This window comes from Aythya ferina (genome assembly GCF_964211825.1).
Source record: "Aythya ferina genome assembly, chromosome: 10".
NCBI classification, from domain to species: Eukaryota; Metazoa; Chordata; class Aves; order Anseriformes; family Anatidae; genus Aythya; species Aythya ferina.
This window is the reverse complement of record NC_140306.1, coordinates 17,015,067-17,038,929: the sequence shown is the minus strand read 5'-3', so window position 1 is coordinate 17,038,929 and position 23,863 is coordinate 17,015,067. Positions and strand designations below refer to the sequence as shown.

Here is a 23,863-nt window from a genome sequence, read left to right as displayed (position 1 = left end):
ATTTCCTCGGGGCTCACCTAAATTACCTTCTATTTTGGCTAGAATTGCTGTTGCATATGACAGTAGAAAAAAGGCAGAAAGGATGTTGATCTGAGCAAATGTTTGTGAAAAAACCTTGAATAAGGGCATGTTTCAAAAGATGCTTCTCTGTAGCCCAACAGAAGGTGTTCTTCATTACTTGTGCAGATCCTGTTCCTGCAGTGGAACAGTTGCCTTAATTCTGTAATGAACTTTGGTACTTATATTTATTATTCTGCCTCTGTATTTTGCCATGTTTTTTCTAGTTTAGAGTTCCCTAATGGCAGCTATTCTTGCATAACACTTAAGACCAAAGAGAATAAATCATGGAACCTTGTTTGATACATTAAAATAGACTGAGTTAAAGTTCATTCATTTAGCAGATTTTTTTCCAAATATCAAAGTACCAATTTATTAAACTGCAGAGATATTAGGGCTTCATTTAATATTGAATACTTTAAATACAACTACTGACATTCAGACATGTAATTCAGACATATAAAACTGATGGAGGACAATAATACTTTGCATTTAGTTAGTGTATTATATCCAAAGTTTATAAGCATCATGCAGTCACCTTAGCTGTCGCATTGTCACTGTAAATCTTGTCATATTCACTTTACAAAATAGGCACATGTGGCACAGAGAGACTAAGTAGCTCAAGATCCATAATTATGAACACAGAATTCAGAATTTTTCCTACAACCATTAAACAACCATTTTATTTTCTGAAGTAATAAACACGTTACACAGAACATCCCTTTAACTTTTCCCAACAAACTCTTGACAGTACTCAGTTAAAACAGCTCCAGTTCCATCAGACCTTTGTTGTGAAGCTAACTGAGCAATTTCTGAAGCAAGCTAACATTCAGGATGTGATAAATTCATCAACACAGCAAAATGACAGTGAGAGGATATTGAACATTGTACATTGTACATTGAACCCTTAGAATGCCCCACTCATCCCCAAACTTATGGAAAAATGCATACACAAACTTACCATTATATGCAAATGTGACTTCAGCTGCTGAAGTTAGTAATATAGGGCCAGACATCTCCTTGGCCTCAGTTCTTCGTCTCTCTCCCCAGTCTGTGGACTCATTTATTTTGGTGTAACTGTTCTGTTAAATTGTCAGCTTCCTGATAAGTTATAATATAGTTCATATAATGTAGTTCACTACGTACTTTGCTAAGGAACTGTATTTTCCTCCCATGATTGGGAAGTACCCTATAACTCACTGCACGTAGGGAGAGGGGATTGATTGCTGCTATATAAAAGGGCACGCCTGCTTTTGGGAATTAGTGTTCATACTTAGAAACAGTTAAATCAATGGCTGAGCAAGGGGAAGCCTGGAGCTGATAGGGTGAAATGTATCTGCAAACGCCTCTGTCAGTGCCACCTTCCAACCTTTCCAAAGAAGCTCTTTTCACAGAGGTGTGTCGCTAAAGTTCTGGATTGAACTGAGCAACCTGATATAATGTCAGTGACATTACATCAGGTGACATTACATGACAACAGTGACATTACATGACAACCCTGAGCAACCTGATGTAATGTCAGTGCTAGCACAGCTTTGAGTTGTAGGTTGTATTTAGATGTCTTCCTGAGACTCCTTCCAACCTGAAGTATTAAGTATCATTCTATGCTTCTCCTGAAATATTTAACAGCATTTACAGTGTGACTTATAATAAGCAATTAAATATAAAGGATAGAAAGGGTAAAAAAAATTACTTCATGTATTTTATTTCCTGTTTTGCAAGCTTGAGTTGCTGCTCATGACTCTCCCTCATTATAGTCAGAAGAGTTTTCCTATTGTAAGATAAAAATATACGTGAACTGGTATTGCCACTGCAAGCTTAGGCTATTTGCCAAGGCACAGGAAGAAGAAAATACACGTAGTCCAGAATTAACTGCATTCTGTAAGTTCAGAGGCAACAGCCTATCCTTCTTGATTAGTGATACTATGAGGAGTTTGGGAAGTATCTAGGACATAAAAATACTACTCTTTTCAGTGAAGTTGACAGGTACTGGTATAAATGAAGCAAGCATGTTATTAAAGAGAAATGGTATGTTACAATATGGCTTTCCAAAAAGTGTATGACTTGAAGGAAGATATAAATAAATAGGTCAGATTTTTAAAACAGTAGAACATTCTTTTTTGGCTATGCAAAGTACCTTTTCCTGCAGAAGATCTCTCTTCTCAAGCAGTGTGCTCCCATGTTTAAAACAGTAAGCTAAATGAGAAAAACAAAACAAAACAAAACAAAAAACAAACAAAAAAAACCACTTGACCAACCACAGAAACCATACTCTGTTTCTGCCTTTTCCTTATCTGAATAATTTATAATCACTGAAGATCTCTTTTCATATCTCCAGTTTTGTTCTACGTGATGAAAGAGAGAATCTCAAATTGTAAAATATGTACAATAGTGTAACAGTTCTGAGATTGACCCCTGAGTTTTTCAGATTCCTGATTGGAATTAGTTCTTCTTCAAACATGTTAAAGGTGTTATATGCACATTTCCCACTTGTACAAAGACTTGTTTATAAATGACAGTTTTCCAAAACCTTCTACTTTATCCATGCCTTACGTTTACCCAGCCTTTGAAACCGGAACATTTTGTTTGATTGAATTTATGAGATGCTTTTTAGCTCAAAATAAATCAGACAATTATCAGGGAATGTGAAGGATCTTTTTGAATGTCTTTTTGAAATTATGGTTACAAAGAGGATACAGGAATGGATTTAAGGTGGAATTCACATAGCCAAGCCATATAGTGACCATTTGTACTGTGCTATATCGTTCATCATCGTGGAAAGCTATTACCATGTATAATACAAAATAGGGAATCCAGCACAACATAAAGGCTGCCATTATGACCCCTAACTGCTTAGCTGCTTTCCGCTCCCTGTTCACATGCAGTCTTCGAAGATGGTTTTTGGAACGAGTATGCAGTCTTTGCCAGGTTTTCCTCAGGTAAGTCAGTCCTTTGAAGTCCCTGTTCTCTGTCTTTTCCTGAGGACTGCAGGCTCTTTCAGGGTTAGGCCTGGACTCCTCTCCACAAGGTACCTCCTCTGTGAAAGTCTGGCTGTCTGATGCATCACTCAAGTCACTGTCCTGTGAGAAAAAGTCCTCTTCATTTTTGTTGTCCTTTGTTACACTCTTCTCTCCTGGTTTATCCAGGCCTGGCTCAGACTGGGCAGTGGTGAGAGGGAAACAGCTCCATTTAAGGACTTCGCTATTACTCCTGCTAACGATAACTTTTGAAGAGCTGTCAGGATCACTGAAATGAAGCTTTGCTTCCGTATTTTTGGGCTGAGGGGACCTTTGCTTGTCTTTGGGAGGTGTGTTCTCATCTAAGATTTGCTTTTGGAGACAAATACTTTGCTTGTCCTTTGTCTTACCAGGATGTACACTTTTGCTTTCAGAGAAAGACAAATATGATCTGTTGATGAGCTCTCGGTGTTGGCAGTGCTTACGAACAGCTCTGAATATTTTGCAGTAGAAACATAACATCAAGATAGAGGGTAGGTAGAAATTGACAAAGGCTGTGAACACTTTGAACCAGGTGACTTTAGAGAAATCAGTTTCACACTTTACTCTTTCTTTCCTTTCCCCATCACCAACAAAAATGTGCCACCCTAGTATTGGGATGACCCACAAGAAAGACAACAACCAAGCCCCCAGAATCATTAGTAATGCTCTCATTTTTGTTCTATACTTGAGATATTTCAGTGGCTGCTGGACTGAGCGATAACGATCTATGCATAATATGAAGAGATTAAAAATAGATGCAGTGCTGGCCACATAATCCATGGACAGCCAGAACAAACAGGCTGTTACACCCAGGGTCCACACATTGCTGTTTAGGAGATAAACAATATTAAGGGGCATAACAGCTGCACCAACTATAAGATCTGCAACAGAGAGGCTGACAATATATAAATTGCCAACTGTTTGCAGCTTCTTTTCAGTTTTCACAGCACATAGTACTAATATATTCATGACAACAGTGATCAGTGAAATGCTACCCAGAAACAGACCTAGGAGAGCTGAGTGAGTGTTAGTTGAGTTCACTGTTGCGTTTTCTGTCATCTTTTGCTCAAGTACAGAGAATTAAAATCAGAGAAGGTACCCAGGCCTTGGAAATTCAATCTTCGTTTACACTCCTGGATGAAAACTTGTTGGGCTGCTTTGCGACTTTTATTTCCGGAACTATCAAAAAGAAAAGAAATATGTTCAGTCACTGTAATCCCAAAATAAATTAATGAAACTAATCTGTCCTTCAGTTTATCAATTTCCCTTTTAGGATTTCCCTAAATAATGCATTTTTACATCATTCTACATAGGAGTAATATCAAATGTGAAATGTCATGGATATTCTATGAAAAGTATTGAAGCAATTTCTATGAACCAATCAAAAAATGTTTGTAAAGGTACTCCTTGGGGTTCCTTGTAATTCTGACCCTGGAATCTGGAGAAGAAATTTCAGTCCTCATTGTTTGAGTTTCTCATTAAATTGATGATCATGAACCATAACATAAACTACATACTGGCAAACCAATTTAAAGTGTCTTAAAAAAACTTATGATCATATTTTGTACTAAATAGTTTGAAATGAAACAATGATTATTTACAAACTATATCCAATAGTTTGAATATAGCAGTTGGATTTCGTATTCCAAACAGTAAAAAAAGCTCCAGTCAGTATACACCTCTGGCTGATACACAAATAATCACAGATAAAGTCACAAATAATTCCTAAGGCTGTAGCTAGTGCCTATGTTTTCATTGGTAGGCTGTTGCTAAAATTATATGTTACAAATAATCTCTTTCTACACAATTTAGGCTTACATATATTCAAATCATAAAGATGGGCATATATTTTATTTCAAATGCAAATTAATATAATTTCAGGGAAAGCAATAGGATTTTTTTGATTAATAAGCATCTGGCAAACTCTCAAATGTATATCAATCTATGGTTGATATACAACCATGAATATACGCTGAAGATTAGGAGTCATTCAGGTGCCTAGGAAACATACACAAGAGCTATTGCTCATTAAGTTGTAGAAGCCACATCATTTGTGCATGCTTGCTGTTGCTGTTTGCCATATTGAGTTTGAAATTAAACTGGAAATAGGAAGAGATGAGGCTGGACACATAGCAAACCTTTGCTTTATGCCTAAGTATCTTTTTCTGATAATTTGTCTTTAATAAATGAGCTACTTTTATTTGCTTAAACTTTGGCATGAGACACATACAGAGCCTTCAGAGTTAAAATTCATTTAAATCGTCTATATTCCCACAATTAGAGTGTCTCAAAATTCCAGTACATGTGCTGCAGTACAAAAAAAAAGGGAAAACCTATTAAACATCCACCATGACATATACAAAACCTATTTCACAGAGGGTCACATTTGCGCAACTAATCTTGCTTTCTAGTGGCATTTATTTCTACATACTATTTGGCAGGTGTTATCAGAGTGACAGATTTCATTTTTACAGACACGGTGGTGTGTAGCTTTATGTTGACTTGATCTACATAGGGAAACAATATAGGTTCATACTTCATTTATGGTTTCACAATAGAGGTTTCTATTGAGATCAAAGGCCTTAATTATAAAGCATGTTACTTCTTCCATTTTCTAACACAAGCATAGTAACTCAAATATTGGCAATAAAATGGGAAAGAAGGAAAAGAAAGTGAGGGAGTATAGCGAAAAGTACCTTTTTGAAGCTGAGTAGATATGCTCTTCTGTTATCTACAAATTCTCTATGCCTTTGATATCTTCTACTTCCCAGCTGCTAACTTTGTGAATTGATCTAAAGTTCAAAGGAGAATTAACAGTATTGTAAGTCTTGGAGCATATGATCAGTTGACCAATTCTATCTCCAAGATATATAAGAAAATCATCTGTAAGAGTGATAAATATTTTCTGCCATTTTTCTCTTATAGTGTTTGTCCAAGTCTGTGTTTTGGTATATCTCTTAAAGCAATGAGGAAAGAAACTGAGATTTTGGACATGTTGGCTCACAACATTCATACAGCTAACACTGATAGATATTTATTAGATTTCTCATATTTGTTAATCCAAATATCAATATTTGTAATTACTATTTATTAATAATAATAATAATGACTAAAATATTAATATTATTAGTCAAAACAATGCAGTGTAATGCATTATTCAATGTTAACTTCATGCTAGCTTTATCTTGTTCTTATTCTAACAATCAAAGATGGAGCTGAAACATTTGCATGCTTTCTTCTGAGAGATCAAATTCCTTGTTCCTTAAGTTTTACCCATAAAGGCCTGCTATTATGAAAAAGGAGGTGAAGGAGGTGTGCTTGGTTGCAGTAGCACGTATAGGCAGGGGAAATACATACACTGAGGAGTATGAGCTCAAGAGCTCTGTTCTGTAATTCTGTGTTCTGCACAACCTTTGTGTTCTGTTGTGTACCGTTCTTCAGTGATGGCTAGTGTCAGAAGATCAGAGAGGCCTCAAGCATCTCCTGTTTGAGAAAGGGAACAGATATCACTTTACATGTCTTAAACCAATGTGTCTGGTGGCAGGAAATGGTTACATCCCAGTCTGTTACTGTTCTTTTGACAGCTATACGGTGTAATCTCTCTGCTGAAGTACACAGGGTATGGTCAAGTCAGGAAGTTGATATCAGTTGCCTCAAGTCAATAAGAAATTATAGATCTTCCTTTCCTCATACTTCCAAGTAAATGTACAAAATAAAGGGAGAGACAGCAACCTTGAGTCTTCAGCTGAAAGAATAACAGCTAAGAAAGGTACCTGATAGACAGCTCTCCACAATTACTTGTCAAGTGCATATGGAATGAATCAGATTATTTATTACAATAGATGGTGCTGACTGCTTTCCAAGCTGTCTCTTTAGCACTGCTGATAAGGTTGACATAAGGGTAGGACTTAGGAAACAGCCAACAGAACTTGTTTAGGTCTTCTTTTAGGAGTACTTCTGTTCCAAAGAAGGCATGAAGTTCCAGTTTTTCAACTCTTGCTCCACTCTTGATCTTTAGTTAAGTGACAGTCTGCTTACTTTGCTGTTTTGGAGGAGGGAGAATGTCAAGTGTTGTCAAGTGTTGTACAGGCTATAAAAATCCAAGAATTACATGCTAATCATCTGAGACTGCTAAGAACAAAGAAAATACAGAATAATGTGTTTTTAAACTTTTCAAAATGCACATGCCAACAGGTACTCTCTGTCTGATAATGTAATTTTCATGGCAATGGCATTTGAGCAGTTCAAAGTCCCTGTTGGATTTTATGTTCTGTACTTCATAGAGGCTTGGCCATGCGCTATTAAATTTTAAAGTGACATTGAGGAACAGGTCACAGTGATCTGCTCCACATCATACAGGAATGTTAGAGTTAAAAACAGCCAAAGCTCCCTGGCTCTCCAAACAGCGTCCTAACTAGTATACTGTTTTGTTTGTTTGTCTTGTTTTTTTCTAGATGTTGTGTCTGAATTCATTCAGACACCCTAGGCAAACAATACTGATTTAGAAATTAAATGCCTATTTTTTAAACTTTAATCCAGTGCAAGCAACTTAATCTGCTTTTGATCTTTGTTGTAATAAGGCCATTTAAGTGACAGGGACTAATATAACTGAAGTGGGACCACACCCAGTAACAAATGGGTTAATTAATCACTAGAGAGGGGTGGCAAGAACCACTTGCCTTGGTCTAGGGTGAGTAGTTCTTGAGGCTGGATTAGGATGCTTGAATGTTACAGTAACACTGCATTTTTCCTATTGAGTAGTTATGTTTTCTACATATAATGTTTTTAATGCCCCTGACTTTGTGAGTGTTCTCAAGGTTTGGGCAATTTCTGTTTTGTTGAGTGGTGATGAGAAAAGGAGCCACTACAAGAGGTAACTAGAAGAGGGCCCCCCTATCTTCAGCATGGAAGCTGTATAGCCAGCACATACTTCCTACCTACCTATTTTTATATGAGGAGACATTTTGCCTCTGAATCCATTAGAAAGGTGTAACAAGAGATTGAGTTGGCCACAAAATGCTTAGAACAGAAGAAAAATGCAGTGTTACCTTTGGATGATCTAGTCATCGCGACTCTTTTTGCATTCCCTAGCATGCAACACCACATGCTGCTGCTGTTTCTACCTAACAGTACGTAATGATAGGTGTTCAGCAGCATATCAGACATGCTGCTATCCTACACTGATGTTTGCACAGGGAACAGAGGTCTCTGGCTTTCTTGAGCCTTCTAGATGCTCAAAGAAGACCTCCAACACACTAGCCTCTGTGCATTTTGCACCTGTCAGTGTCCATGCTCTCTCCATAAGGAGTGAGTTGCAGGGGATCAGTATCTCCATCTCCTACAAAGTTCTACAGAACTGTAAGAGGGAATACAGTGAGCTTCTCCTAGGAAGCGAAGGTAACTGTAGACAAAATGGAAAAGTATTTAGTTGAAGAAATGTCATCAGTCAGTGCCCACTGGCCTCTATTTGGAGCTCTGACCCTTGTACCACAGTCTTGCCCACTGAGCTTACATTGAATTGCTACATGATTGCCAGTTTTTGCTAGAATTGGCACATTTTGCCACACAGCTTTGTCCACTGGAAGGTACCAAAAAAATAATATACCCTACTCCATATTATGTAATCCACTGATCACCCCTTCTGGACTCTAGGGAAGACTATAATCTACAAACTTTTTTCTTAAACTTCCTACCATCATCAATAGTGGTGATATTAGCATTGTCAGTGTTCAGCGATGGTGAGAGCACTGTGATCTGCAATGCCAACTTCTTGCTCTTTCCTAGAGGTACACACCATTTTGTAGTGGCCGTAAGCTGTTTGTTGTTTACGCACCCCTGTTCAGCAGAACTTAATTCCTTATCTAGAACTCAGTTCCCAATAGAGGAGCTATAAGAATACCAAATACATGTGTTTTAATAGTTGGGTGGCTTAACTCATTATACTGGGCCAAAGCTCACTAATATATAACAGATTTTAAATTAAAAAAAAAAAAAAAAGTAATAAAAATATCAGTCTAACATCTTGGACAGCTCTTTGGAATTTCTAAACCCTGACCTCATCATGAAAGTACTTTGTTCACTTTTACTGTCTTTAAAGAGTTGTTTTTTTCCTGCGTGGAAAACCAGCAATTGAGATTTGCTTGTTATTGTATCACTGTGGTAATTCTGAGGAAGAGTCTGCTGGGAGATGCTAAGTAGTTGCTTGACTCAGTAGTGCAGGTGCAACCTATTAAGCCTTGACTGAATGGGATAAAGTTTCTACAAACAGATGCTAGCATATTTCTTGTAAGAGAGTTTTAGAGAAGCTCTATCTACAACAAGAAAAGGCTAAGCTAGAATAAAATTCTTGTTCATCACCTTGTTTGTTCTAAGTCCGAGGTAGACAGTAGGGTCAGATTTCACATCGACCGTGTTGTATTTAAGAAACACATTTGTTTCTAGTGACCTTTTAAATATTTTTCTTTGTGCGTTAAAAGCATTAACATACTTGAGGTTGATAAACTTTCTTTTCAAAGACTTTTTTATTTCTCTATTAGATAAAGCTTTCTGAGGTAAAGTCATCCTATATGCATACTCAGTACATATATGCTTTCTCTGGCAATTACAAAGAGTTACCTTGATACCAGTGTAGTTTCATCTCTTTTTGTTCTTTGTTTTTACCTTTTTCTCCCCTTATTTTGCAGGAAGTAAGCAGTGCAGTGATTCATGTTCAATCCATTTTTGGCAATTCTCTAGTTTAGAATAGCTGGTTGTGATTACATGAGATGGCCTAGAGTTTTGTTGATACACTTGGTCCATGTTGCATCTACGCATATTATCATAGAATATCCTGAGTTGGAAGGGACCCTTAAGGATCATCAAGTCCAACTCTTGACACCGCACAGGTCTACCCAAAAGTTCAGACCATGTGACTAAGTGCACAGTCCAATCTCTTCTTAAATTCAGACAGGCTCGGTGCAGTGACCACTTCCCTGGGGAGCCTGTTCCAGTGTGCAACCACCCTCTCTGTGAAGAACCCCCTCCTGACGTCCAGCCTAAATTTCCCCTGCCTCAGCTTAACCCCGTTCCCGCGGGTCCTGTCACTAGTGTTAATGGAGAAAAGGTCTCCTGCCTCTCGACACCCCCTTACGAGGAAGTTGTAGACTGTGATGAGGTCTCCCCTCAGCCTCCTCTTCTCCAGGCTGAACAGGCCCAGTGACCTCAGCCGTTCTTCGTACGTCTTCCCCTCCAGGCCTTTCACCATCTTCGTAGCCCTCCTCTGGACACTCTCCAACAGTTTCATGTCCTTTTTATACTGTGGTGCCCAGAACTGCACACAGTACTCGAGGTGAGGCCGCACCAGCGCAGAGTAGAGCGGGACAATCACCTCCCTTGACCTACTAGCGATGCCGTGCTTGATGCACCCCAGGACACGGTTGGCCCTCCTGGCTGCCAGGGCACACTGCTGGCTCATATTCAACTTGCTGTCTACCATGACCCCCAGATCCCTCTCTTCTAGGCTGCTCTCCAGCGTCTCATCACCCATATTAGATGTCCGGTTCTTATTAATGCTAAAGCATTTGCAGGATGACTAATTGATTACGACTGTTGTTAAGTTACTCCAGTGGCTTACACCTCTTAGTGTTTAAAAACACATATCATGGTTTTGAATCTCAGTTTCTTACAAGTGATTCCTGTTGGAACAAAAAGCCTCCTTGGCTACAGCAGTCAATGGTGTTCTCAGTTTAGTATTTTCCAAATACCTGCACAAAATAGTAGTTGAGTTTACAAGATGCATGCAATTCCCTTTAGACTTCTCTTTGGTTGTAGTGACCTGTCTGATCTACCTAGAGAGAAAAAAATGCTTCAGAATATATAATTCTGAAATTATATAATTTCAAATACATATTTGGCTACTCTAGCATATTTTGTTATTGCTGGCCTTTCATCTGCAAGATGCACGGCATTTTTCCATCCAGATGACCTAGTGCCTAAGCCCAGGAAGAGACAGATTTTTCTAGAAAAGTATCTGCCACTATTAATGGAAAGAATGGACTGTGTCTACATTTAATTTGTCTCTTGTATTTAGCCTGAAATGAAGAGACAGCATAATTTATAGCCTTAATGTCAGGACCAGTCAAATTTGGACCCGAGGGAACAGCATGAAGCTGCAATAGGGGAGACTCGGGTTGGGTATTAGGAAAAGACTCCTCACTGAGAGGGTGGTCGGGCACTGGCGCAGGCTCCCCAAGATAGTGGTCACGGCACTGAGCCTGCAAGAGTTCAAGAAGCATTTGGACAATGCTCTCGGACATAGGGTTTCATTCTTGTGTGGTCCTCTGTGGAGCCAGAAGTTGGACTTGATGGTTGCCATGGGTCCCTTCTAATTTAGGATATTCTGTGATTCAATGAAACTTTAACAGGCTTCCCAAATGGTCCCATTCTCCCTACATACTTTTTTTTTTTTTTTTTTAAATAAAGGTAGTGACAATTAAAAGCGAATCTTTCATTACATGAGCCAGCAAGATAGACTGCCATAAATACTTTCATTCCATATCTAAGTTATGACTCTTGCTTACCACAAAAGATTTGCACATCTGGCTGTCAGTTTTGCATAACCTCGTATCACACGCATTTGGTGCCAGAGGGTTTGCAGCGGCTCTTTATGTAAATGATGTCTTGGGAAACAGACGAAGGCACAACTAAAGTAGCAGATGGATGCAACAGCAGCTGTGCTGAAGCTGCTTTACCACTTAGAAAGCAGAGAGGAAAGTGCTGTCAGTTGTCAGATCTGTGATTTGAATATTGATCCCAGGAGTCAGACACCCTCGAAAACTGTGCAGGCCTTTAGCATGTCGGTGGTTAGTGGTGAAAGGGAGGGCAAATACAAGCAGATTGTTTCTGAGACCTCCTCAAATTCACTTCTGAAGAGCTGGACTGGTCCAGTGTTGTAACTATTACATTTCTCCTCCCCTTCCTGGTTGAGTCATCTCTTGCCTGTTCAATGCAGTAAATGGGTTGTGTAATACCCGATCAAGAACCAAGCAGGACAGAAGGAGTAAGGTAGCTACTTCCATGCTCCTGAGATACATTTATTCAAGTATCCCTAGAAATGCACATGACAACTGATTTTTAAACTACAACAACTGAAGGCTCCTGGAGTTCATGCATCCATTTGTTCTAAACATACAGTACACTGTGAAGGGTCCTCTCGTGCTTGGTGCAGTGAGTGGGACACCACTTAATGCAGTATTGCAGGGGGACTAGAGCGAGGTCATCGCTTCTGCCCTGTTATACAGGAACTATATGGCTTACCTGTGGTCTGGTCTGTGACGTCAGATTTATCCTTATTCCTCTAACTTGGATAGAGATATTCTGAGGATAGCAAGCAGACCCTAAGAACAACAAAAAGACAGAGCTCAGAGCATATCTTGAAGGGAACTTTGAACTTTTAAGTAACTTTGAACTCTTTCGGGGGGGGGGGAGGGGGGAGTATTATTAGGGTATGGACTATCCGGATCGCAAATAAATACTTCTGCTTTTACTTGATTGAACAATGCATCACTTAAGGAAACAAAGCGTAATATTGCCTCAGAGCAAGAGGATGTTTGGGCAGGCTAGAAGGGGTTTGAAAATATAAGTCAAGTTCCACTTACATCTTGTAGGTGATGATTGACTTGATTGTACCTGATGTTTTCAGGCTTTAGTTTCTCTGGAATTGGTGCAGTTGCTTCTGCAGCCACTTGCATCAATTAAATTGGCAGCCTATATTGGCAGCTGCTGTCAGACCAGATTTTTCTGATTGCTGTTTCTTATACTTTCACCGGCTTCACTAGGCATCAAACTGAAACTACTACAGTTCTAGCTCTCTGCCAGCAAAAAGTTTAGACTTCCATAGCCTTCTGAAATAGTCAAAGTTTTAGCACAAATTTCTGCGTGCAGCCATGATGTCCTTAATTCCATCCATCCATCCCAAGTCCTTAGCTTTTGTGTGAGGACAGAACTGTGTAAGGAAGTGGGGTGTGTGAATCCACGTGTCACCACAGTGCTGTCTGAGCTCAACTCTTGATTACAATGGTGTACCATATCTGCCTGTGAAAAGTTTTGTCTCCCTTAGAAATAACTATCTCTTTTGGTGATTTGACCATGCCCTCCTAAACCCATTACTGTTGTACCATTCCATTCACTGGATTAAGAATACTGAACTGGATCCTATTTTTAATCTTCCTCTTCTTTTATTGTCTTGGGTAATTACACAGTGTGTGTGTTGCTGTTAAACTTCTGGTGGTGGGTAGGAGGGAGACAGGAAAGGAAGGCTCAGCTTTTAATTCTGTGCAGTGAGAACAAACACGCTTAATTTACCATTAACACATTGCTCACATTAAATAGTACTATTATATCATTAATATAAAACTTTGTTATTCTAAACAAACAACTTCCCCCTGTCCTCCAAAACAAACAAAAAAACCTGCAGACAATTCTGATTGGAATACTACAACAGTGCACTTCTATGGGGAAATCTCTTGCAACAGAAATAGTCTGAAATAAATCATATCCAACCCAATTATTTAACCTAGATCACTACTCTTTTTGTCCTTTACATCTGGATCTTGTCTTTGTGCTCTTTGACATTGCCAAGCACAACAGGTTGGTCTCCAAACTTATACTGAAAGGGCTAGTTCTTGTGCAAAGACTAATCACAAAAATACTCTTGCGGAGGTTCTTGCTGTCATCAGTGGAACTAGAACTGTCAGACCTCTTTTCCTTGAGACAGGAGAATCTCTCCCGGGATAAAACTTCTCTCTCCCCCTTCCCCCCCCACCCCCCCCCACCCCATGTTCCTGTATATCTGTGTTCTAGACCTACTTCGATAAAGTAAATTACTTGATCTCCCCAGATGACCAAAAAAAAAGCATCTTGTACAGTATGGTTCATATATGATGAACCGTACATGAATCCAGAAGTGTATGTTTCCAGTATACAAGAAAAACAAACAAACCCCTAACGCTAAGAAAGTGGTAGCTGAAAGGCATGTGCTTGGAGCAATGGCAATCCAAGTGTCAGAAATGGAAACCAAATCCAAAATACTTGTGTTAGTTCAAGGAAGTGTTCGCATAACCAATAATATGCGATATATAGCAAAGTATCAAGTCTTTTCTCAAAGAAGACAGTAGGCAAGCTCTCCCTTAGTACATAAGTAAGGCATACAGGCCAAAAAGTGAAGCTTGATATAAATCTAGAAGACTTCCCTGTGTGGAGAAATCCTTGTGTGACCAGAAGGTACTGGCAATAGTAGCATTCAATTGTATACAGATAAAACTTATGCATTTCCTAATTTCCACAGGTAGCATACAACTGAATGCTAATTAGTGCTTTATTATAAGTATGAGCAGTCCCTACCAGAACAGGAAATTAAATAACAAAACCTAGGATTTCAACTTAGGATCGATTCTTTGAAAGCATGATTTCTCCATGCATAATTAAGGACTGAGCATCTATGTCCTTGGAGTTTGTACAAACTCCATGCTGGAGTCTGTATATTCTTATTCACATTCTACTTATCTGAATTTTCATATTTTCAGTACTGATGTGTTCATATAACCATATTTTGTAATGCATAGAGACATATTTCGATATCTGAAAGCAGAGGAAGAGTATAAGAATGTATCTCCCCATGTATTTCTATACATCTTGCTTTGTGCCAAAGCCATGATATTCTCCTCTTTTAGTTTTCTACCTTCAGCTTCCTGAGCTTCCCCAGGTTTTTCGTGATCCTTCCTCTCCTCTTCCATAGGAAGGGGGGAAATAAGCAACAGCTGACCTGTATGAGTAATGAGAACTACAGGAATAGTATCAGGAAATAACTATTATATATCGCCTGGTATTCAGCCACTGACAGGACCTGACCTTGGCTAGGGAAACACTACTTATTTAAAAAAAAAAATTAAAAATTAAATAAATCTGGTTGTGGTTCATAATCTGGAGACCCTGAATTTGCAGGAATACAGTTATTCCTCATTCCACAGGCTCATTATTTACCAGCAGAACCAGTGAATACAGTGGCTTCTGTGCTGCTTGTTTAGGAACATTCTGAAAACCCATTAGGAAAAGGAAAGATAAATGAACATTGTAGCTGCTTAACTGAAAATAAGGGGTTGGGGAAACCCAAACACACCAATGTTCTTTGGAGGATGGGTTCCTGAATTGACAAATGGAATAGTGAATTCCATGCGCGGCATGTAAAATTGAAAGAGGTCAAGCTATGTTTAGCATATTAGTCATCTCAAATATCTAAATTGTGAGATAGTAGATTCATATCATTCAATTCAGTAAATAAAGTACATTAGCAAATACCCAACAAGTAACCTAAAATCCTCATTTAATCTGGTTGCAGTCAATATCTTGCTATGTGCAGCTAGGTTATTACTAGACTCTATTCAACCTAAGAGATCTACTAAAATTTCCTCTTTGATATATTAAAATTTAAAATGAAGCCTATCTGGAGAGTCCTCAACAAAATTGTGTAGTCCTATCCACTTGAAAGTTGCCTTTTTTTTTTTTTTTTTTTAAGGTTGTTAATTGACAAGACCTCTGTAATTTGAACTGAGAAATATGGAGATTGAAGAAGTCTTTCATATACAGTGTACTTAGTAGAGTCAATATTTGTAGATGTGGATCTCATATATTCTGTTTTAACTTCCTACAGTGCAACCTAAGCACAGATGAGCTGAATGTGTGGCTCAGTAGCTTTCAAGCACTGGTCGCATGGAGTGAGACTTGGGAAACCACTGGAAGTTGGGATGCTCCTATCTTATCCTGCCCCCAGCTGTATGATGTTGCTGTCTGCTGATGACTGACCATTCAATTCTATGTACAAAATTGAACCTTCCTAACTATAAGTTGATGTATACATGTGTTCAGCAGTCTAAGCAATACTTTTTTCTTGATACTATTGTACTACGAAATGGCTTTTTTTTTTCTCCTGAAGAAATATATTTTAACGTCTGCATATCTTAACCTGAATTTATCCAGAGATAGATAGATGTACCCTTTTTTCCATTGTTTTCACTCTTGATCAACCCTCTTTAGCCGTGGGCCTATATTTCATTATGAGCATTAAAAACAGAAATTTAATCTTTATTCCCTGATACTATTCCTGTAGTTGTCATTACTCATACAGGCCAGCTGACAAAAGACAGAAATATTCCAAAGTACTTTCTGGTCTTTCAAAATGTAAGCTCAGAATTCTCTTAAGCTCTTCTTCTAGTAACTCAACATTCCCGTTTAAGTCTTAAACATCAGTTTTTCCATGAGGATAGACCTGATCTTTCTTCTGTGGTTGTGTTTCCCATGTATGGGTTATTTTTGCCCACAGATTGCGTGTGAGTTGATGGGGTGGAAAAACCATTGTGCTTGGAATCCTAAAGCTTCCAGACACAGCTTTAATTAGTCTTTCTAGCCTAAGCACATTGCTGGAGTAGTCCAGTTCGACATAAAGACCTGTATCAAAGTGATCACTTAATGGCAACAGCACTGAAACACTGGTTTAAGTTCTGCAGTGCTGGAGAAATCTCATCAGCTAAGTGCTCTCTATTCCACTGCCTATCTGTAAAGACTTGCTGTAGGAGTGAAAACTAACTAATAACTCTAATCACCATTAATAAGTGTTGCAATAGAGGAAAACTCCTTTGTGTTTTGATGTAGTAAACGAAGTGACTAACCAACTGTAAAGTTTCTCATGGATGACAGGAGTTTTCCAATGCTGTTGTGCCTTTAAAGCTGAGTAGCCACGGCTGTGACTTCTCACCTTCTGGGAATCTGTTCTATTCTTGGAATACAGTAAACCAACTTGCCAAACCAGGACATCTTTCATACAGGGACAGCCAAACATTTTTAGAGTTCCTGGATTACCCCTTGTGTTACTTATTCCAACCCTTGACTGACTGTGAAACTGGCTGATTTTAATCTTTCTGCATCAGAAGTACGGTTAACCACTTTTTTATCTTAACCAGTCTCTCAAATTAGATCTGTTTCCAAGTGACTCAATATTGGAGAATTACTAGCCAAAAAAACAACCCAAATATATAAAACAGTTTGTTCTTTAGATGTTGAGGTTGTATAACCTGATAACCTATCTGCTGTTTGCAGTTTTATGGTTTCCGACAGAGAAATTTGGGTTTGAATAAAGGAAGCTTCATTGTCTGATAGAGAATGCTGATCACTTGTGACGCCTCATAGACTCATCTATGAATAAACTTCTCTGAATTCTGAGGAAACACTAGAAATATAAAGGAAACTTACTGTTTTACAGAGGAAGTCACTTAACTTTAACAAGGGAGGACTTCTCAGGATGAGATCCTTCAAGATGTCCTCTTTTCTCTCACTCTTAGTGTACCCAATGAAGAATCCAATGTTGTTCTTTTTAAAGGAAAATCGCAGAGCTCCCCTTTTACCAGAGTTAGTGTCTAGTGTCTGGTCAGGATAAGCACAGACAAGTCCATGATCACACTAATACCACAATTCATAATAGAAAATGTCTTCATAATACTTCCTTACTAGGACTAAATAAAAAATAAAATAAATCCTTACTAGGATTAAAAAAAAAAAAAGCCACAATAGTAGGCAAAGTAGTAGTCAGGTTTTATAAAAGAGACTGACTGATCCCTTGTGGTCAAAGAATCAGATAAAAATTGCAAATCTTCCTCCTACACTCCACTCCCCCCTCAAAAAAAAAAAAAAAAAAAAAAAAGCTATTGAAGTGCTTATCAATAAGAAATTTATTTGGGAGTTCACCAAAATGACCATAAATTTCAACCCAAGTGAACCTTTGGTGCTTTTAAGTTATGAGAAAGATTTCATCATAGAAATGCACAAACTTATCTAGAGACCTTTCTTTGTAAGATCCTCGTGGATATGAGAATTTACTGACTCCTTGTACTGGTAATAAAAGGAAACCTTATTTCTGTAAGTTCTGGTTTCAGCTCACTTATGTAAGCCAATGTTCAAATTCAGATCTCTAATTCAGAATATATACTGAGCTATTAGTCGTTTTAAACATCTGGAAACCTTACTTTAGTACTATATGAAGGAACTCAGCAATAACCCATTGAATGCGCAGTCTTCCCTTTTTGCGGATGGGGAACGTATCTGGTGCAGTGTTTGTCCACCTCCGCCCTCCTCCAGGCAGATGTAATTTGCTCATTGGATTTTAAACAGATGATTAGGATGAGCTGGTGGAGCCCAAGGTCTCATATAGATAGGGGGTCTGGTGCCTTGTAAATAGCCATAAAAAATGGGAAGCAGCTTATCCAAGAAGCCTGACTTGTCTCCAACAGTCCCGCTCCGTGGCTGTTTGGGGAGGGCTGGGAGCCGAAGTTAACCATTGCCACGGTACGGGCTGAGAGCGACTTGGGCCCCTGCTGTCACCCCGCTTCATTGCCCCTCTCGGGATAGGGAGAACCTGTATGTATTTGAGAAACGTCCCCGGGTCTGTGTGTAAGCTGATGACTCTAGAACCTTTCCCTGGAAAAGCTTGACGTTTTCAGACAGGCGTGCGAGTTAACACCCAGGCACATCTCCCTCATCGCTTTCCAACCCAGCCAGCCCTTCCCTGCTCCGCTCCCTCAGCACACCCGCTTGTCGGGAGGAGAGCTGCTTAAGTGTTTCGGGCCGGCAGGCAGCGCTGCCGCCGAGCCCTGGAGAACCGGGATGCCCCGGCACCAGCCCCAGTCCCAGTCCCAACCACGGCCCCATCCCCGGCCCCGGCTCCATCCCCATCCCCACCCCATGCCGCGCACGGCTCCCGAGCCCAGGACGCCGCCGGTGCCGGTCCCGGTGCCGGTCCCTGCCCCGCCGCCCAGCCGCCGGGACCCCCCTCGCTCACCGGCCGCGGCCGCTCCCGCTGCTGCCGCTCTTCTCCCAGCTCTCGGAGCCGGTGTCCGCGTTCCTCGGCTGGGCAGGGCGAGGGCTGCGCGCCCCGTCCCGCCCCGCCGGCACGGAGCTGGCAGCAGCCCTGCCCGGCACCCGGAGGAAGAGCTCGGCTCGTGCCCAAGGGCTTGGCTGCCCCTCCTCGACCCCAGTGCCGCTCGAGGGCGCTGGCAGCCCGCTCCCGTCCCGTCCCGTCCCGTCCCGAGCTGAGCTGTCCCGTCCCGAGCCAAGGCGTGCCGTGCCGTGCAGCCCAGCCGGCTGGCCGTGCCGAGCACTAAATAGCCCGGGGGCGGGCCCGCCCGGCCCGGCCCGGCCCAGCCCAGCAGGCGGCCTGGGGTCGCTGCCAAGACCCCCCCCGTCGGCACAGAGCGGCCGGGGCTGGGAACGGGCGGGCGGCAGCTCCCGGTGCTGGGCGAGGAAGGTCCCCCGGCGAGGAAGGAGCGCCGCAGTTGTACTGTCACGACAGGGCGCCAGACATGTCCCGAAGACTTTCACGGGTAGGTGGCAGCCCCGGTGTGCCGAGTATCTGCGGAGCTGGAGAGGCCTGCTGTCTGCAGAGGGGAAGCTGCTCGTGGGGTGAAGAGGTGCCTTGATCCGAGATAACGCCAGGAGTTTGTGGAGCATCGGAACTCAAATCCTGGTTTGCCATCGTCCCCGGGCTTGCTTTAGCCACAGGGTCACCGGTCTCCTCCCGAGTGGCTCGGTGCTTTTAGGGGAGCAGTCTGAAACCTGAGATGGCTCCAGTGTCGAACACATCATTTCGTACCTCAGCTGAACTGGCTTTTGGTTGTGATTTCCGTATGTCCACTATGTCTGATTTGTATTAAACATGCACACAGCTTTTTTGTTTGTTTGGTTGGTTTGTTTTGCAGAAAGTGACTTACCCATTTCCACTCTTTGCTTTAAAATTGTCTCTCTCTTTTTTTTTTTTTTTTTTTTTTTCTTTCCCTTTCCTTTTTAGAAACGAATTGCACAAAACTGTGTATGGACTTAAAAGCAACATTTTGTTACATCTTGTGCAAGTCATAAAGAATTCATGCACTGATGTTTTTGCAAACAGCGTTGTTAGGCACTTAGTAATGCTCTTGTCTGTAGAAGTGCTGCACAGTACGGTTAATTTTGCACACCCTCCCTCCCCCAGGCCTATCACCAAAATAGTGGGAAATACCCATGTTCCTGCCCTCGGGGGACAAGACCATTTGCCCCAAAAGTGCTCTCAGCGCTGAAGTGTAAGCTGATTTCTTGTGCTGCTAGAGGAATCTTTTTGCTCTTCAATAAACTGTCCCATTAAATTATGACAAAATCATTACTTAACAAATGTGTGCTTGTGTGCATCAGGCAGCAGCTGAATCCTAAGGGGAGGTTTTACACTGGAAAACAGCTTTGCGAGAGATTGAAGTCTTTTCATACTCATCATGCTTGTTATAGATTTGAAGAACAGTTTGTGTTCTACCAGCCTATGTCTTCCTATTATCTATTCCAATAATGTTTAATTTTGCTTCTGTGCCAGTTCGAAGTTCAGTCTCCCTTGCTGTTGTTTTGACATGTTCATTATATCCAAATAGGCTTGATGTAGGTCCCTTTGGAAAAGCATCAAAAGTCAGTAGTGTTTATAACTTTCCTTATAACACCCAGTTGCAATGGTTCTGAGTGATTATTCCACTTGACCTCTTCTATACAAACTGTTTTGTTTTGTTTTGTTTTGTTTTGTTTTTTTTCCCCTGCACTCAAAGCCAGAAAGTCTGTGGAGGCTTAAACTAGGGCTGCAGCATTGCTGTGATGTTCCTCCCCCAAGTAAAGGTATCTGTTCTGAAATGTGCATTAGTAGCTTCCCTTACAATGTCTGGGGCTTTGTGCTGTTGAAGATAGAAGGTGGCATTTCTATAGAAAGGACATAATAATATAAATTATCCCTTATTACGTGTAGTGCTGCAGATGAAAACTGAGACTTGGGATGCTGTTGAGTGATGTGCCACGGCTGGGAGTGTAAAGTGCTACAACTCCCAAGGGGAGGACTTTGGGGCAAGTGCCTCTATTGTGTCATGCTGCGTATCTCTGTGTTATGCTCCATATCTCTATATTTCTTCTGAAGTTGTAGCTCTTTGAGTAAACTCATATGAGTAAATGTCGTCACAACTCCTTGTTCATGCCATATATTTCAAAAGTAGTAGTATGTGATAGATTCCCCTCCTCTCCCCTTCCCTCCCCTTCCCTGCTCTTATTGAAAAATAGCCTATTAAGAGATGAATTTCAAAATATGGAAAGGTTATTTCAATTTCCACAGGTATCCAAAGACAGAAGTGAGTATTCATAAAGTTTGGATTAAGGTTCCACATGCTATGTTTACCTGAAGATGAATAAAATTAACCAAAACAATTTGGTTCTTGAAAATATCCTTGAAAATATATTCATATTTATATTCAACATTCATATTCATATGTTAATTATTATTAACATATTCATATTTATATTTAACATGAAATGTTAATGAATTGTGTTTCTTTCTACAGATACGTTTAGATTTGACTTTATCCTCCCTTCAAATGTGCCCCTTTGAGTGCTCTGCTTTATCCCCTTTAGCTTACATTTTTCAGGTGACTTAAATGAATACCCACAATATGAGCTTATAGGCTTCTGACACTTGTGTTCCCATGTTCTATGATTTCCAATGTAAGTGAGAAGCTTTTCTTAGAAGACTCGTAAGGACAGTATAAACAGCCTATGGAGACGGTCTTCACTGTAAGACTTACTTGTACTCAAGTGTTTATCTTAACTTCAGCATCAGTGCCATTATAAGAAAAACAATGAAGAAACAGCCTTGTTGCATAAGCCCCTTTTTCCGTTCCATTCCTCCTATATGCTTACAGTCAATGCCTGGGCAGACAGAGTAATGTCCGTATGGGTGCGTGCCCTTACTAATGCATGCTTGTGCTTAGACCATCCTAGACTAGAAACTTCTGACCATATTCAGCAGTCTTCCCCTCACTGACAATGCCAACTCAAAGCTGTGTAGACCCAGCCCCTATGCTTCACTAAGCTTGTAAGAACTGTGAGATTTTTCATTGCTGACTGAAGTTTATCAACAAGGTCAAATTTGTTAGACAGGACTAGAATGGTCTGGCAGACATTACAGATGGAAGTGCAGGCACAAGTAAGGGAAAACTCAAACTGTGTAGCATCTATAACATCTATAGATACTAAAAAAAAAATCATCTATTTTTTAACATCTATAGATATTAAAAAATAATATCTATAAAATATATAATATCTATAATATATATAAAATAATCTATATAAATCTATATAAATATAATCTATAAAAAATAGATTATTTTATATATATTATAGATATTATATATTTTATAGATATTATTTTTTAATATCTATAGATGTTAAAAAAGAACAAAAAAAAAGACAAAAGACAAAAAAAAAAAAAAGAAGGAATCCCCCACCATTAAGTACTAAGGAAATTAAACCAGTCCTTGTTATTTTAATTCCAGAAATACTTATTTCTGAAGATACTTGGCTTTTGGCTTTGGATTTGGTGCTTTAATACTTAATCTGCTTTACAGGAGAAATTGGGATTCTCCTATTTTTCCATTTGCCAGCGACCGCATGAATCTCCCTGGAACACTTTTTTTCACATGTTTTGACCCTATTGTGTGTCTGTTCTTGGATTTCAGATCTCTATCATTAGCAAGAGAACAGTGATGCTGTAAAGAAATTTGATCTTCATTAGTAAAATAAAATATATTCAGAAGAAAATTGTTTAACAAATAATATTACAGTAGTAATCTGTTATCTGCTTAAATACTGTTACTTCCTAGTAATGTTTACAGTGTATTTTTTTCAGAAGTTAGCATGTTTTGTATCACTACACATTTGAATATTCTTCTGGAAAATCCTCTGCCTTACCAAGGAGTATCTTGAAGCTGTGCCATCTGCATTGCAGGAATAACTTTTTCTTTCTGCAGAATTTCACAAACATTTTATTATCCCTTGCATTTTTGATGCTACTTATTTTATTGCAATCCCTTTTTGCATATCTTAGGAAAAAATGCAGTACAAGTGATCTTACTACAATTCAGAAGTATTCTCCTGTTATGTTCCAAGTGATATTACATCAGACAAAGTTTTATTGGTAAATACCTCTTACACTGAATTGCTACTGGAAGTAATTAGTGATTGTTCAAGTTTCTTGTGGTTTGGTTAATGGCAAACAACATTCCAATAATTAAAAAGCTGTCATGGAAGGGTGGTCTAAATTTTTAGAGTGCTTGTCGCCAACTCCTTGCTATTCTGTCGGTATTGTTCTATGGTGCTTTTAGATTTCAGCAAACTCATGTCTTCATGAAAATCTATTTACTAGACAAGGAATAAAATGTAGGAGCTGTTATGCAGCTGAAGTTAGTTATTCATCTCTGACTTAGCCAATGTGTAGTTTACCCATTGTTGAAATTCAATGACAGGTGAGTTAACCAACTTTAACAACTATTGTGAAGTAAGGTAGAAAAATCTGGAGGAGATGCGCTGTGTTCTATTCAAATTAAATGTAACAGCCAGGAGCCGTGGCTTTTTGTTCACAACTGTGCCACATATCGCCACTGTATGGAAAACTGTTAATTGATTTGTGCATACCTCCATTGCATGGATGGGGAAAGTTAAAAGTAAAGTTGAGATCAGTAGTGTTTCATATGCTATACTGGGCTTCGATTTGGATTACAAATGGATGAAATTAAAAAATATTTATGCTGCTCTGTGGGAGAGACATACCTAGGATTTCTAGAGAAATATACTGATGATGCAAGAGCTCTGACGACATCCAGAAATCTGACTAATTTGAATACATGGGTGTTGTTTTTTGTTTGTTTGTTTGTTTTTGTTGTTTGTTTTTTAATGAA

At 39.7% G+C, this 23,863-nt stretch overlaps 1 protein-coding gene and 1 long non-coding RNA gene across 6 annotated transcripts in view; one reads left to right on the top strand and one right to left on the bottom strand.

Annotated features, from left to right (window-relative positions):
* Window positions 1–402: 402 nt before the first annotated feature.
* Window positions 403–19,126, bottom strand: HRH1 (histamine receptor H1). Of its 5 annotated transcripts, none has more exons than XM_084530382.1 (5): window positions 18,919–19,126; window positions 12,351–12,430; window positions 6,414–6,539; window positions 5,753–5,848; window positions 403–4,235 (listed from the first exon to the last, which is right to left on the bottom strand). In XM_084530382.1, exon 5 carries the CDS (start codon window positions 4,113–4,115, stop codon window positions 2,694–2,696), a length of 1,422 nt encoding a protein of 473 aa, XP_084386508.1. In that variant the 5' UTR covers window positions 4,116–4,235; window positions 5,753–5,848; window positions 6,414–6,539; window positions 12,351–12,430; window positions 18,919–19,126; the 3' UTR covers window positions 403–2,693. The 5 variants fall into 5 exon arrangements, with proteins under 5 accessions (XP_084386508.1, XP_084386509.1, XP_084386512.1 ...); XM_084530383.1 differs by lacking the exon at window positions 18,919–19,126 and adding an exon at window positions 17,337–17,499; XM_084530386.1 differs by lacking the exon at window positions 5,753–5,848.
* A 210-nt stretch (window positions 19,127–19,336) lies between these two features.
* The window catches only part of LOC311442401, a 39,408-nt gene continuing 34,881 nt past the window's right edge, over window positions 19,337–23,863 (top strand). The window contains exon 1 of the long non-coding RNA XR_014696627.1: window positions 19,337–19,459. This is a non-coding gene — a long non-coding RNA (uncharacterized lncRNA). The remainder of the gene's footprint in view (window positions 19,460–23,863) is intronic.

What these genes read in the sequence shown, in the direction of transcription:
- HRH1 (XM_084530382.1), bottom strand. Translation starts at nt 4,115, where the DNA reads ATGACAGAAAACGCAACAGTGAACTCAACTAACACTCACTCAGCTCTC.